Genomic DNA, 14,342 nt, shown 5'->3' on the forward strand with positions numbered 1-14,342 from the left:
CCGCGCCCCTCCCTGCCTCCCCGCCCGCCGCGCCCGCCCCGCCCGACGCGCCCCTCCCTGCCGCCGCCGCCGCCGTAGTCGTCACCGCCGCCACGGCCGCCGCGGCCCCGCCCACGCCCGCGCCCTTCTCCGTAGCCGGCGAAGCCGCCGCCGAGCTCGGTGCCGTCAAAGTGAGAGAGGTCTGGCGCCGGGGCATCGTGCCTCCGCGGCGGCCGCGGCGCCGTCACCACATACCCACTCACGTCCACGCCGGCGCGGCTGCCCGCGCCGCGTGGGCTGGTGACCGCCACGGTGCCGCCGCGGCCGCCGCGGCCCGCGCCGCCGCGGCCCGCGGGCGGTGGCGGCGGCGCGTGGCTGGGCGGCGGCGCCTCGCCGGCGGCGGCGCCCGTCAGCGCCGCCTCCCGCTGCACGTCCTTGAGCACCGCGTCCAGCCGGCTCCAGTGGCCGCTGCCGTGCTGGGACACCTTGCGCACCAGCAGGCTGCCGTCAAAGTATTGCTGGTTGAGCCTGCAGGGTGTGGCGGGGGTGAAGGGAAGTGGCGTGTGTATGTACACAGTTCATGTGCATGCAGCGGTGGTGGTGGTGGCAGCGGCGGTGGCGGCAGCGGTGGTGACGGTGGCAGCGGCGGTGGCGGCTGCGGTGGTGGTGGTTGCGGTGGTGGTGGTGGTGGTTAAGGGCAGGTGCTGCACCTCAGGCGCCACGCGATGGCCGCCCCATCCCCCGCGACTGCCGCCACACCTCGCCCACCGCCGCTCTGCTCGCCCACTCCTCTCCCTCCACCTCGCCGCTCCCTGGCCCCTTGGGCCTCCTGGCAGCGCCCCGGCTGAGGGAGGCCTGCCCACTCACCACTTGATGATTTGTGTGGGGCGGTACGGGCCCTGCAGGCGGCCCTCCGGGTCGCGGTACTCCCACCCCTCCTTGCCTGCGGTACATGCGGTACATACATGCAGTACGGACGGTACATCGATCATGTGGTGGTGGTGGTGGTGGTGGTGCGCAGGGCCGGCCAGCGGCGGGCAGGGCCGGCCCAGCGCAGCCGTAGCGCTAGGCCTTGCTGTCCCGCCCGAAGGAAGGAGCAGCCAGGTGGGGTATGCTGCACACCTGACGCCGCAAGCAGCTGCAGCGCACCTGACACGACCACCACCCGCTTGTCGCCCTTGCCGCCGCCGCCGCTGTTGACAGACACAAGCAGCTGGCTCTTGCCGCCTGCACGCGACGGGCACGGCGCAGGGCAGGCGCCGATGGGTGGCGGGGGAGGCGCGAGCGGCAGACAGAGCGCAGGCTGCAGCCAGGTGAGCCGGCAAGCAGCTGCTGGGTGGCACCCGCGCTCGGCAGAGCCGGGCGCGGCTGCTGGCGGGCCGCTGGCGAGCCCGCCCGTGCCCCGGGCCCTTGCGGCGCCCGGGCCCGCGCTCCAGCCCTGCGCAGGCGCCAGCAGATCGCCGGTGCTGGCTGCCCTCGGCAGCGCACCTGTGGTGTCGCTGACTTCGCGGGGCCCGCGGTGGGTGGCGCTTATGCGCACGGTGATGTTGTTGCCTCCCGAGTAGTTGGCAGGGTCCCCTGCCTCGAAGACATCCTCCTGCCCTGCATCCCCGGCCGCTCCGTAGCCGTCGTCGCCGCGGTCATCGTGCTGGAAGTAGCCGCCACGACCGCCGCCGCCGCGGCCGCGCCCGCGGCCGCCCCGCCGCCGCCGCCTGCAGTCCGGGCCCGAGCGGCGCGGCGGGAGGGGTGTCGCAGGGCTGCGGGCCGCGCGTTCTGGTGCTCCAGGCCAGCGGGTAGGCGCGGCAGGCCGCCGCCATGCACTGGGCGAGGCGGGTAGCACTCACCCGCCATACCCGCCGCCCTCAGACGACATGCCGGCTGCAGTTGTGCGTGCTTGAAGAGTGAGGGTGCTGTCGATCGGGGCCCGCCGCAGTTCACAAGGGCTCTGTTCCCGCTACTGGCGCACTGTACACCCTTCTTTGTGCTCGATGTCTCGCGATGTTGGGCTCAAACGCAGGGTTTGTGTGAGGACGGGCGTGCAGGAGGAGGTGAGCTGTAGAGCTCCCCCCTTTCTTTGTTTCGGTTCTCTTTGCTGAGGCCTCCTGCGGCCCGATCAATCATTCCATCACGCATGACGAGGTCAGCGCCAGCGAATTCGTCGCTCTAATCCTCCCCAGAGCGGACCTTGCCCCGACCCCAACCCAGACAGAATGCAGCCCCCTGGCAGCATTCTGGCCGCTGGACAGGGCCTATCTCAAGCATCTATGCCATGCGCGCATCAGTCGGCCATCCAGCGAGGCGTAAGGCAGGCGGCGGCGGCGGCAGCGGCGGCGGCAGCGGCGGCTCGCCAGCAGCGGCAGCGGCACCTGCAGCAGCCGCCGCAGCACCCCGCTCTTGGGCTTCACAGGCAGAAGAGGGGGCGCAGAGGCGCGTCTGCCAGCCTCCCTGACTTCTCGCCAGCTGGGGTGGCGCCAGCCGATAGCGGCGCTGACTGTGCTGGCGCTTCGGAAGGTGCCGCCGCTGCCAGCGCTGCGTCCCCTGCATGCCTCGCAAGTGCAGAGGGAACCACAGCCGCCGCGGCAGCCTCCCTGGTGGCAGCCGAGGCGGAGGAGGCCGCCGCCGACGGCGCGGCTGGCAGCGGCGCGGCCGCAGCGGCTGCAGACAGCGCCGCCGCAGCCGCAGGCGGCGGCGGCAGCCTGCTGCAGAGCAGGGAGGTGGCGGAAATGCTTGCCTTTGCGGTACCAGCCCTGGGCATGGTCCTTGCAGACCCCCTCATGTCACTCATCGACACAGGTGAGCGCCAGCCAGCTGTCAGGCTGCCGGCGCCGCACGCGCACGCCGCCGCCTCCCGCCGCAGCCGCCACAATGGCGGTGTGCCCATAGGCGCATGCGGCATGCTTGCACTGGCGCCCCGTGGTGGGATGGGAGGCCAGCATGGGGCCAGGCATGCGGTCCCTGCAGACACCCCTGGCAGCAGGCTATGGGTGAGAACTTTCTCTGCTGCCTCGGCGCGGGCCCCGCCCAACTGACGCCGCGGGGGTGCGCTGCCCTGCCCTGCCCCCTGCAGCCTGCCTGGGGCGTGTTTCCTCCCTGCAGCTGGCCGCGCTGGGCCCCAACACCGCAGTATTCAACTTCTGCTTTCAGGCAAGCGCGGCAGGCCAGCTTTAAAGAAAATGTGTCCCTGCCCGGGGGAAGGAAGCCAGCTGGGTGGGACTGAGCATGCACGGGCACAGGCCAGCACAGGCGCCTGGCGCGGGGCCGGAATCTGAGCCCACCCTTGCCACCCCTGCTTGCCCCTTTGTTGCCGGTTGCAGCTGTTTGCCTTTTTAGGCGTGGGCACCACCAACCTGATTGCCAGCAACTCGCTGAAAACCGCGGGCCTGGATAGCAGAACGCGGTGAGACACAGGGGCGCTGTGCGCTGCGCCAGCTGGATGCATGGTACCGCCGGCCGCAGTACAGCGGGACGGCGGCAGGGATTTGCGATGCCGTGCTTGCTTGCCTGGCGGTGCCAGGCTGCAGGCCACGCGCGCCTGGCCACATCCCCCGGCCGCTGCGCAGGCTGGCGCGGCGAGAGGCTGCAGAGCGCACGCTGTGCAACTCGCTGCAGCTGGCCGTCGCCTGCGGCCTGCTGGCGGCGGCGGCGCTGCTGGCCGGCGGCCGCACCTTCTTCGCCGCCATGGGCACGGCGCCCGAGCTGCTGGTGCCCGCCTGGCAGTACCTTTCCATCAGGTGATGGCAGTACCGTACTTGCCCATCAGGTGACCTGCATGCAGGCTGGCATTCCAGGGGGTGCTGCCTGCCGCTGGAGGGAGGCCAGTCCCTTGTATATACACTAGGGCAGATTTGGGCACACCTCAACTGCCGCGGAGCCACACTGCTCAAGCGCCATCCCTGCCGCGCGCCGCGCCGCTCCCTCCCTCGCCGCGCCGCCTTCCCGCCCCGCAGGGTGCTGGCCGCGCCGGCGGTGCTGGCCACGGCTGTGTCCCAGGGCGCCTGCCTGGGCCAGCAGGACGCCTGGACGCCCTTCAAAGTGCTGGTGGCGGTGGCGCTGCTCAACACAGGCAGGGACGGAGCCGAGCGCCTCTTTTGCAGGGCACCAGCCTCTGTTTTGCATGCTTGAGGCGTGGATCCTGAGCTGCCCAGTGCTGGCACAGCGATCGGCATGCTCGCGGTCGATGCTGCTGCTGGCATGCAGCAATTTGCATGAGCTCTCTGCAGCTGTGTGCCCGCTGGACTTGCCTTTGCCCTCGGCCTGCAGCGGGCGACATTTATCTCATCTCGTGCCGCGGCATGGGCGTGGTGGGCGCGGCGGCCGCCACGGCGGCAACACAGGTGGGCTGGCGCAGGCTGCGGGCTCATGCCTGCTTCTCCCCCTGCCTTGCCTCTGTGCACAGCAGCCGGCGTGCACACCCCAACCTTCCTGGCAGCTTCCTGCCTGCAGTACCTCGGCGCCGCCTATTTCATCTGGTACCTGTGGAGGCATGGCAGCCAGCCCGACAGCATCCGCCTGCGCTGGACGGTGAGGTCCTGCTGCCAACAGTGGACCGTACCGGCCAGCTGCTGCTGCCCGACCTGGCTGCCGTGGCATGCCTGGTGCCTCGCGGGATGCTTCCTGCCCCGCTGCTTCGCCCCTCAGGAGGTGGGCGCTGCCAGCAGCGACTGCCAGCCGCGCGCTGCGCCCCGCTGCCTTCTGTGCTGCAGGGCCTGCCCAGGGCGGGCCAGATGCGGGAGTTCCAGGTCATCGCGGTCACCCTCTTCACCCGCACAATCTTCGGAATGGCCGCCTACTTTAGGCAAGGCGGCGGGCGGCTGCTTGCTATGAACGTTGCCGCTTTGCAGCAATGCGTTGTGGCTGCGTGCCGCTGGGGTGCCATGCTGGCACTCCCCGGTGGCAGCCTGCCGCCGAGCAGCACCCCTGCGTTTGCTTGCGTGCAGCATGACGGCGGCGGCCACGCAGCTGGGCACCCTCGCTACCGCCGCCCACCAGGTCGCCATGCAGGCAAGCAGCTGCGCGCCTCGCCTCGGTTCACCACCTCAGCCGCTGGCGATGCGGTGCAGCAGCCGGTCCCGCCTCGGCGACCCGCATGCTGGCGCTGGGCATGCCCTTCTGCCTGGGCCTCCACACCCACCCCTGCTATCGGCTGGCCACCTCAACTGCCCCTTGACCATTCCCTCCACGCTCCCCACCCACCCCTGCTACAGTCCTTCTGGTTCCTGGCTTACTTTCCAGAGCCTCTCAGCCTGGCAGCACAGAGCATGCTGGCCCGCGACAAGGGGCGCCCGCAACGGGCGGCCTACTGGGCGTGGCTGCTGCTGCGGTGGGTGGGGTGCGGGGTGCAGGGCAGGGGGCAGGCCCGCATGCACCCTGCCCTGCCGCCAGCGAGGCGATAGCCAGCCGTGCATGCACAGCGCAGACCAGCCACTGCCGTGCATGCTCCCTCCACCGGCCCTCGCCTGCCCCGCTTTCCTCCTCTCAGTAGCGGCGCAGTGCTGGGCCTGGGGCTGGCGGCGGCGGTGGGCGCGCTGTCCGCTGGGCGCGGCTGGATGTTCACCACAGACGTTGCGGTACAGGCGGCGGTACGCCAGCTGGCGCCTGTCGCCATGGCGGCCATCTCTGTGTGTTCGGGTGCGCTGCCCAGGCCGCCGCTTGTGCTGCCCGGGGCAGAAACCTGGCGGTGAATGCCTCGCCGGGGCGTTGACTTGTGTGGCGGGCTTGTTCCGCTGCCTTGTGCCGTGCTGCACCAAAGAACCAAGCGCCGGCAGGCGCCCACACAGGACGCACACTTCGCGAACACCCTGCCACACACACCCTATGCGATTGTACACGCCGCTGGCCCGCTGCAGTGATGATGATGTTTGATGGTATCAGCGTGGGCAGCGGCAGCTTTGCCCACCTGCCGCGCTCCAACGTGGCCGGCCTGGGTGTGACGCTCGCCGCATTGCACGGTGAGTGCAGGGCGCTCGCAGTGGCGGCGACGGCGGCTTGCTGCCTGCCTGGTGGGGCTTGTGGGGCTGTTCCTGCTTTTCTGTGCTCCCTCCTACTAATCCTGGAGCCCTGCCCGCTGCTTTGCAGCTGGGCGGCAAGCCGGGCTGGGCTTGGGAGCCGTCTGGTGGGCGCTCGTTGCCTTCTACTCCACCCGCCTGCTGGGCCACCTGCTGCACTTCTGGCGATGCCAGGGAGGCGTGTTTGCGGCAGAGGGCGCGGTGCCCACTGCCACGGTGGCAAGCTGATGGCCAGACCGCTGGCACCCGCTGTCATGGCGACTGCAATGTTGCAACATGACAACAACACATACCTGAGGCATTGAGAAGTGAAGGGTGCAGGCACGTGAGCTTGGCGGCAGTGGCGGCAATGGCAGCGGCAACACCGACCGACGGCCGCGGCAGCGGCGCCTATCTCGCAGCCTGAGGCCATGCCACGGCAATGCCCGCGCCGTGTGGCTCTCTGCCGGTGTTCCATCTCACAGCGTAATGCATTTCAGGGGACGTCCGGCCGGACCGGCAAAACGCCCATTCAATGTTCTGGGGGTTGCGGGGAGTACAATGCGGCAGGGGATGGAGGGGGCAGGCAGCCAGGGCGAAGCCGGCGATCTGCCTTGTAAACTTAGGTTCGCGCTCTCCCTGCCCCCAAGTCGGGCCTGAAAGCATTGATTGCACATCGCAAACAAAAATCACAGTTCGATCGGGCCGTCGTTGGCTCGGAGCAGCTTCCGGACCCCCAGGGTTGGGGTCCGGAACACACCGCCTCACGGCACCCTCCGAGATTGATTGATCGGCCTACAAAAGCCGCTCTCCCGCCCCCCTGCACCACATTTCTCGCCCTCACTTGCCTCACCACACCTCGCCCCCGAGGCACATACAGGAGGTCCCCCACACCATGCTGTCCACCCGCACGGTGGCCCTCCAGCTGCTGGCGCTGGGTCTCCTCCTCGCCCACCCCGCATCTGCACAGAGGTGAGTTGTGCATGAATGGGCGATGCCGCGCCGGTGCACAGTTACCCGGATGGTGCTGCGATGTGCCTCATCACCCCATCGGTGGCCAACAGCCAGACCAGCCCCTGCCGGACAGGCCCAGCCGGTGCCTCCCCTGCCCCTGCCGGACATGCATCGCAAGTGCTGGTCCAGAGCGCAGCCCAGTGTAGTCGCCTGCGGGCACATGCATTGATACCAGAGCACTGATCCACCCCTCTGCCACCCTCTCCCCCCGCCCCGCCCCTGCCGCAGCTGCGATGCCTCCTTCAGGGGCAAGTCTGCCACCCTGGTGCTGACCGCCGCGTCTCGCCTGAACGACCCCTACGGCATCTGCTACCCCCAGTTCACCATCGATGTGGACGCCACCACCTGCATCCTCACCCTCACCCCCGCACCCCTCACCGCCGAACTCAAGTACAAGAACACGGTGAGGGGCGCAGTGGTGCTTGCAGCGGCAGTGCTTGCAGCGCCTGCTACACTGTGTCCTGTGCTCACCTCTCGCACGGCACCACCACCTCACCGGCAGCCCCTGCCCTCCTCCCACCTCTCCGTTGCTGCAGCCCTGCCCCACCTCCCCCCTCAACGGCAAGGCAGTGGTGGGCGCCGACATCAGCAGCGCCCTGGCTCGCGCCCTCAAGAACGCCACCTTTGCCGCCACCACCGCTAAGACGGCCACCTTCCAGACCGCCTTCAAGGGCGCCACAGTGGAGACCACTCTGTCTGGCGTGGCCGGCGTCCTCACTTACGCAGTTGAGGGCACTGCCTTCTCCTGGCCCAACCTCGCCTCCACCGACCTCTGCGCCGCCGCCAACACCGCCTGCGACAACTCCGCCACCTGCGCTGACGGCCGCTACGACGACGGCGCCGTGTGCGCCGTCTGCCCTGCTGGCGCCGAGTGTACCGGAGGCGCCATGACCACCTGCGACGCCGGCTCTGTTGCCGCCAACGTGGGCTCCACCGCCTGCACCGACTGCGCTGTTGATACCTACCGCTCCACCGCCGGCAGCTCCATCTGCGAGCCCTGCCCAGACAAGTCCTTTGCCTACTTCACCGGCTCCACCGGCTGCCTGGCCTGCTACTTTGGCGTGCCCAAGGTGGTTGCGGGCGAGATTGACGGCGTGGTCGGCTTCAACGGCGACCTGCCCGACGAGCAGCCCAAGCCCGGCTACCGCATCGTCACCCTGCCCTCCACCAGCACCCTGGAGGCCTGCTCCCTGGCCCACCCCTTCAACACCGGCGACAACAAGTGCGACAGCCTGGACGGCCGCACCCTGGCCATTGAGACCGATGCAACCTGCGAAGTGCGCGTGTTTGTGCTGGGCGACAGCAAGTGCTCCGTGGCAGACGACCTGGCCGTGATGGACGGGTGAGTGTGGCTGCAACACTGGATGCCCTGCCTCCACCATCCCTGCTCCCCAAGCCATCGCCTGCTCACCTCCCTTCCCTGTCCCGACTGTCCTGCCTCCCCCAACCCCCTTCCCCCATGCAGTGTGTACAAGAGCCTGAACGTTATCGCCTCTCGTGATCAGGACAAGACTGCCCAGGGCGGGGCTGGCCTGCAGGTTGATTTCAGCGCTCAGACGCTGGCCATCACCGACGGCGCCACGTCCTGCACTGACGCCAGCCTGGTCCTCACTGCCTTTGCCCCCGCCACCTGCCCCACCGGCACCACCAGCGAGGCCAACCCCCAGGACGGCCCCACCGTCACCGTCTTCGTGAGCAAGCAGTGCGCCCCCTGCGACTCCGGCTACCAGTGCGCCAGCGGCGCCGCCGTGGCATGCATTGGCGGCACCGCCAACGAGCTGATCGGCGCTCTGTCCGCCGCTGACTGCACCACCTGCTCCACTTACACCGTCAGCTCAAGGGGTGAGTGAATGGGTGGGTGGCGTGGCCTGCATGGCTGCCTGTGCCATAGCTGTTCTCAATCCCAGCCACACCTGTCTCCAGTGTGCCCATGTGCCAGCCCAGGCTAACCTCCCGCCACGCTCCCTTCCCCCATCCACACTGCAGGCGCAGCCAAATGCCAGGAGTGCCTGGCCGGCACCACCCCTAACCTGGCCCACACCCAGTGCCAGCTGTGCCCCCAGGGCACCTTCAACACCAAGGCCGGCAGCAAGTGCGAGGATTGCCCCGCGGGCACCTTCCGCTCCTCCGGCGGCGGCGACGGCACCAAGTGCACCAAGTGCCCCCCCGGCAGCTGGTCTGGTGTCAAGGCCAACGTTTGCATTGAGTGCGACGCTGGCTATGCCACAGAGGAGGAGGGCTCCACCTCCTGCTCCCCATGGTGAGTGGCTGGGCTGACTGGTTTGGTAGAGATGGGCATCAGCATCAGCAGCCCGGCCCCAACCACCTTTGCCTGCTCGTAATTTAGTGCCCATCTGCTGCCTCTCTGCTGAGCACTCTGCCCCACTCTGCTCCCCTTCCCTGCCGCAGCGGCCCCGGCACCTTTGCCAAGGGCGACGGCTCCCACACCTGCAATGAGTGCCCCGCCGGCTCCTACTCTGACCAGCCGTTTAATGACCAGTGCACTGACTGCGGTCCTGGTGCCATCACTGTCAACGTGAACGGCAAGGGCGCCTCCACCTGCGCCAAGTGCAAGGTCGGCACCTGGAAGCCCCCTGGCGCTACCGACAACAAGTGCCGCACCTGCCCCACCGGCCACGAGACGGGCTCCACCCAGGAGGGCGCCTCCACCTGCACCGAGTGCGCTCGCGGCAAGTTCTCGGCCACCCCCAACACCGCGCTGTGCACCCCCTGCCCCAAGGCCTACTTCGCCGCCAGCCAGGGCCAGAAGGCGTGCAAGGCCTGCCCATCCGGCCAGATCACCGACGCCACCGGCGGTGCTGCGGCTGACGGCACCGGCGCCAGCAGCTGCACCAAGTGCGGCGCCCGCCGCTTCCGCCCCTCCATGTACGCTGCCAACACCTGCACCCTGTGCCCCAAGGGCCGCGAGACCAAGCTGGCGTCTGGCGCCGCCGCCTGCACGGCCTGCATCCCCGGCACCAGCCAGATTGGCATCTCGGACCTCAACTGCACCGCCTGCGCCGCGGGCGAGTACGCCGACAAGCAGGGCTTCTCCGGCGCCTGCAAGCAGTGCCCCAAGGGCTACGCCGTGCCTGACGAGGGCAACAGCGCCTGCGACATCTGCGACCCGGGCACCTACCAGGACGAGGCCGGCCAGCTGAGTGCAAGGACTGCCCCGTGGGCACCTACACCGAGACGACCGGCAGCACCGAGCTGGAGTCGTGCCTGCCCGCCCCCAAGGGCAACTACGCCCCCGGCACCGGCAACGACGGCTTCATCCCCTGCGAGGGCGGCACCTACCAGGACAACGAGGGCCAGCGCGCCTGCAAGCCCTGCCCCGCTGGCAGCTACTGCCAGGCCTCCAAGATGGTCAAACCCTCCGCCTGCCCCGCCGGCAAGTATGGCACCAAGCTGTCCTCCATCACACCCAACGACTGCGCCGCCTGCCCCATCAACGTGAGTGGCGCTGGCAGCAGCTGGCTGGCTGCGATGGTGTGAATGCCTGTCCGCCTCCCCACCCTCCTGCTGCCTGCTCACACAGCCTCTGCACCTTTGCCTCCCTGCTGCCGCAGTCATACACCGACATTGTCGGCCAGAACAAGTGCAAGAAGTGCACCACCGGCCTGTGGACCGCCCGCAAGACGGGCCAGAAGCTGTGCTGGGACAACACCAAGAACCTGCCGCCCACCAGCCGCTGAGCATCATGCCAGCGGCGCCTGGCAGGCGGGCATTCAGCCCCCGCTGCTGGGTGCGCTGCTCTTCAACCGCTGTTCCAGTCATGTCTTGTGTGCACTAGCGTGCATTCGAAGAGAAGACCACGAAATACACTGCATTTTTGGTGCTTGATACACAGTCACCCCCTCCCTGACTCAATTGCACGCTGCACCTTTCTGCTGTCGCTTGCTCTGCCGCTCTGTCCTGCCACCATTTCCATGCATATTCCTTCCCAAATCTTTGTTCAATAAGCCAGCCCATTATGGCTCTTTGCAATGCTCCACAAACAATGTGCTTTACTTCAACACATTATTTTTTGCATGGGATTTTGTAACACCATTGAGACATCAGACAGAGGTGACCCAGAGGTCAGCGCCACAGAGGTCGGCGCTTGTGCCGCTGAAAGTTGCCACACTGCACTTCCAAGCCCCCTCACAAAACGCATGACACGTCATGTGCAGCTGCTATGAGGGAAGCGAGTTTGCTATTCATCTCGGACGAGCTGCCACCCAACACCGCCCCTCACGCTGCGCTGCCGACGGGCGGTGGGGAAGGTATTGAAGAAACGCCGCCATGGCCAGAGCCGCTGATCGCATTCGAAGCCGCGGGACTGTTTCTGCTTTCTGCCTTTCCAGGAGCCTCTGCTGTGATGGCTTCCCAAGAGCGCCATCGCGGCGGGACGCCGTGCGTAACGGACGTGCCGGCTGAGGTCTGGGGCGCGAGGATAGCCAGCTACCTGCCCGTCTCCCAAAGGTGCGAGGCAAAGGGCGGAAAGCGTCAGCTGGCGGCGGCGGCGGTGTTGGCGGCCTCTGTGACCCTGCTACTCACAGCAGCTGCCCACCACGGGCTGGCGCCACACCTGCTGCAGGGTCGCGCTGTCGCTGGTGTGCAAGCACTTGTATGCCGCGACCCGCACCCACGGCGCTTCCCTTTGGACCACCCTCGTGGTCTGCTTCAGCAGCGCCGCCGGGCTTCAGAGCTTTGAGGCCTGGCGGCGCCGCTGCACGTGCACGCCCACCACGCTCGTCCTGCATGTGGGTCCCGCAGCAGCCTCTTGTGTTGTGCTGCCGCTGCTGTCGCCGGCGGGCTGGGCGTGCGCCTTACTGGGCTCAGGCTGGTTGCGTGGCGGCCACCCGCCGGCGCCATGGTGCCGCTTCAGGGATCGTGGCATCCCGATCATCAGCCGCCTCGCTGGGGCGACGTCGTGGCGGCGGCCGCGCTGGTGGCGCCCTCGCTCACCTCTCTGACGATCCGATGGGACGGTGCAGCAGTGGCAGGTGGGGGCCCTTGTGCCGGCCAGGCCTGGCCATCGCAAACCTGCAGCCGCTCGACTGTGCTCCCTCGGGGCCGGCAGCGCCCAGACCCACCTCACCCTGCGGCCCTTTTTTCCAGGCGTGTGGCTGTTGGAGGCAGTACACCTGCAAGAGCTGGCGTTGTTCTGCGGCCAACTCACCCTCACCGATGCTCTGGGTTCCCTGGCAGAGGTGAGCGCTGCCCCATGCCCGCCGCCCGGACTGCTTCGTGCGCCTCTTGGCGGCCTGCCGGGCATGCAGCCTTGCCCAGCCCACTGTACTGGCGCTGCAGCAGCAGGGCTGTCGCCTGCACAACGCTTGTGCTCACTAATCGACCCCACACGCCGCCTGCAGCTGAAGGAGTTGAGCGCGGAGAGCAGCGATGGGCCGCTGACGGTGCAGTCTGCGGCCACCCTGCCGCCCAGCCTCACCAAGCTATATGCTGTGGAGTGCCGCCTGGCCGAGCTGCCAGGTCAGCTGCTGACGTGGCCGCTGACCTGGCGGCCTGCCACTCCCCGTGCCACCCGCCGCAGCCAGCCGCAGGGCAATGCCCCCACCGCCGTGGCGGCGGTCACCTCCGCGGGAAACCTCACTGTCGCTTGCTGGGCCGTGCCTGGCCCCTGCCACCTGCCTTTGCTGCACCTGCTGTCCACGCCCGGCTGGCTGCTTTCCACTTCTGCCACCAAGGCGCCGACTCGGTCCCCACGCTGCACCTGCTGTGCAGAGGCCGTGTCCTGCCTGCCCCACCTCGAGTCCGCCTACCTCTCCCGCAATCCCCTGCTGCCCAGCTCGCTGACCCGCCTAGCGGGCCTGCCCCGCCTGCAGCTCATCTCGCTCATCGGCTGCTCCTTTGAGCGCCCGCCGCCAGAGCTGTCCGCGGTGACCACGCTGCGCGTGCTGTGAGTCCCGGCGCACCACACGCACAACTCCCGCACGCAGCTCCCTGCGCGCTGCACATGCACAGCCGGACCCGTCACCGCCGCTGCTGCGTGGCCAGGCCGGGTCCCTCCCATTGCTTCGCTGCAGCCGCTGCGCGGTGCGCTGGCATGGCGACGGTGCTGGCCTGGCGGTGATGTCGTGCTGAAACTCGTGCGGTACTGCCGGTACTGCCGGTACCGCTGCAGGTATCTGGACTACAACCCTTTCGGCATCGAGTCCGAGGTCCCCATCCAGGCGGGCTTCAGCTCGGCACTGGCCCCGCTGATGCGCCTGCAGGCCCTGGGGCTTAGCCACCTGCTGCTGGAGTCCTGGCCCGAGGTGCTGTCCTCCCTGGCCAAGCTGCAAGTGCTCTACCTGGGTGGGTGCTCGCAGCCGCCTGGCTCAAGCCGGCTGCACGCCGCCACGGAGAGCCCTTGCTGGCGCTGGCTGCCCGCTGCTGCCAGGGCGCAGCTCTCCTCAGCACGCCGACTGATCTGCCCACCATTCTCGTTGCCCTCGTCCTCCCTCCCACCACAACCTCCCGCTGCCGCGCCTGCAGAGTGCAACCCAGGAATCGCGCGGCTGCCGGCGGCGGCGGCGCCGGTGCTGGCCCGGCTGCGGGTGCTGTCTTGCGACTGCACTGTGCTGTTCAGCAACCCGGGCATGCTGCGGCAGGCAGCGCTGCTGGAGCACCTTTATGTCAGGTGGGGCACAGCCGCAGCATGCACAGTACAGTTATCTGCCTGCTGTGCACGCTGAGGGACACTGGGACAGTGCTGTGCCTGTTTGGAATAGCGCTGGGCGGCTGGAGGTGGAGGGTGGTGAAGGTGGAGGGGCGTGTAGGGTTGGGCGTAGGTTGGAGGTGCAGGCAGGTCGGCGCTGCATGCTGAGGCCGCCTAGCCCCTCTCCATGCGCCCTCGCCCCATGTCTGGCGCTGCAGCGGCAGCGGGCTGATGTGGCACGCCCTGCTGACGCCGGTGGAGGAAGTGCTGGAGGCTCTGGCGGCCATGAAGGCGCTGCAGAAGCTCACGTTTGTTGTGCAGACGCAGGCAAGCCGCCGGGCATGCATGGGTGCTGCTTGTCCCGCTGCCGCGGCAGCCGCGAGCCCCGAGCCAGCCTGTCGCTGCAGGCGCCGTGCCGCCTCCAGGGCCACGGCTGGCAGCCAGCCCGCTGCCGCGCGCCCTCGCCGAGCCCAGCCCCGCTTGCTGCCACCCCGCCCCGGCTGTGCGCCTGCAGAGCGAGGAGGTTGCGAGCGTCGAGGTCATGCAGCTGATGCTGCAGATGGGGCAGCGGTGCCCGGGGCTGCAGGTGGAGGCTCTGGACTCAGAACAGTTCTTCGGGGTCACGTTGGAGGCGCTTGAACCCGTGGAATAGTGGAGCCAGCCAGGCTCGGCACTGCAAGCTGCTGGGTGGGGCGGTGACCGAGCGCTGCCGGGCCGAA

General features: G+C 68.6%; 4 protein-coding genes across 4 annotated transcripts in view; 3 read left to right on the forward strand and 1 right to left on the reverse strand.

The window, feature by feature from the left end:
• Positions 1-1,852, reverse strand: part of CHLNCDRAFT_59429 (hypothetical protein) — a gene marked incomplete at both ends in the record, with an annotated part of 4,491 nt that extends 2,639 nt beyond the window's left edge. Inside the window, 5 exons of the mRNA XM_005842822.1 lie at positions 48-507; positions 847-922; positions 1,129-1,206; positions 1,468-1,691; positions 1,824-1,852. Coding sequence (XP_005842884.1) covers positions 48-507; positions 847-922; positions 1,129-1,206; positions 1,468-1,691; positions 1,824-1,852 — 867 coding nt within the window. The remainder of the gene's footprint in view (positions 1-47; positions 508-846; positions 923-1,128; positions 1,207-1,467; positions 1,692-1,823) is intronic.
• A 1,061-nt stretch (positions 1,853-2,913) lies between these two features.
• CHLNCDRAFT_55571 (hypothetical protein) lies at positions 2,914-6,212 on the forward strand (the record flags this gene model as incomplete). The annotated part of the gene is made up of 13 exons (XM_005842807.1): positions 2,914-2,963; positions 3,076-3,154; positions 3,294-3,376; positions 3,540-3,710; positions 3,927-4,017; positions 4,136-4,313; positions 4,376-4,500; positions 4,618-4,620; positions 4,683-4,805; positions 5,184-5,299; positions 5,459-5,607; positions 5,826-5,927; positions 6,055-6,212. The coding sequence occupies 13 exons, from the start codon at positions 2,914-2,916 to the stop codon at positions 6,210-6,212; spliced, it is 1,428 nt and encodes a 475-aa protein (XP_005842869.1).
• A 646-nt stretch (positions 6,213-6,858) lies between these two features.
• CHLNCDRAFT_55572 (hypothetical protein) lies at positions 6,859-10,675 on the forward strand (the record flags this gene model as incomplete). The annotated part of the gene is made up of 8 exons (XM_005842808.1): positions 6,859-6,935; positions 7,206-7,380; positions 7,514-8,319; positions 8,443-8,819; positions 8,964-9,237; positions 9,387-10,154; positions 10,184-10,433; positions 10,550-10,675. The coding sequence occupies 8 exons, from the start codon at positions 6,859-6,861 to the stop codon at positions 10,673-10,675; spliced, it is 2,853 nt and encodes a 950-aa protein (XP_005842870.1).
• A 1,160-nt stretch (positions 10,676-11,835) lies between these two features.
• On the forward strand, positions 11,836-14,275 carry CHLNCDRAFT_142485 (hypothetical protein; the record flags this gene model as incomplete). The annotated part of the gene is made up of 8 exons (XM_005842809.1): positions 11,836-11,968; positions 12,084-12,175; positions 12,338-12,455; positions 12,708-12,882; positions 13,108-13,280; positions 13,461-13,605; positions 13,842-13,938; positions 14,138-14,275. 8 exons carry the CDS (start codon positions 11,836-11,838, stop codon positions 14,273-14,275), a joined length of 1,071 nt encoding a protein of 356 aa, XP_005842871.1.
• Positions 14,276-14,342: the final 67 nt, after the last annotated feature.

The sequence above is a fragment of the Chlorella variabilis genome, assembly GCF_000147415.1.
Source record: "Chlorella variabilis unplaced genomic scaffold CHLNCscaffold_40, whole genome shotgun sequence".
Taxonomy (NCBI): domain Eukaryota; kingdom Viridiplantae; phylum Chlorophyta; class Trebouxiophyceae; order Chlorellales; family Chlorellaceae; genus Chlorella; species Chlorella variabilis.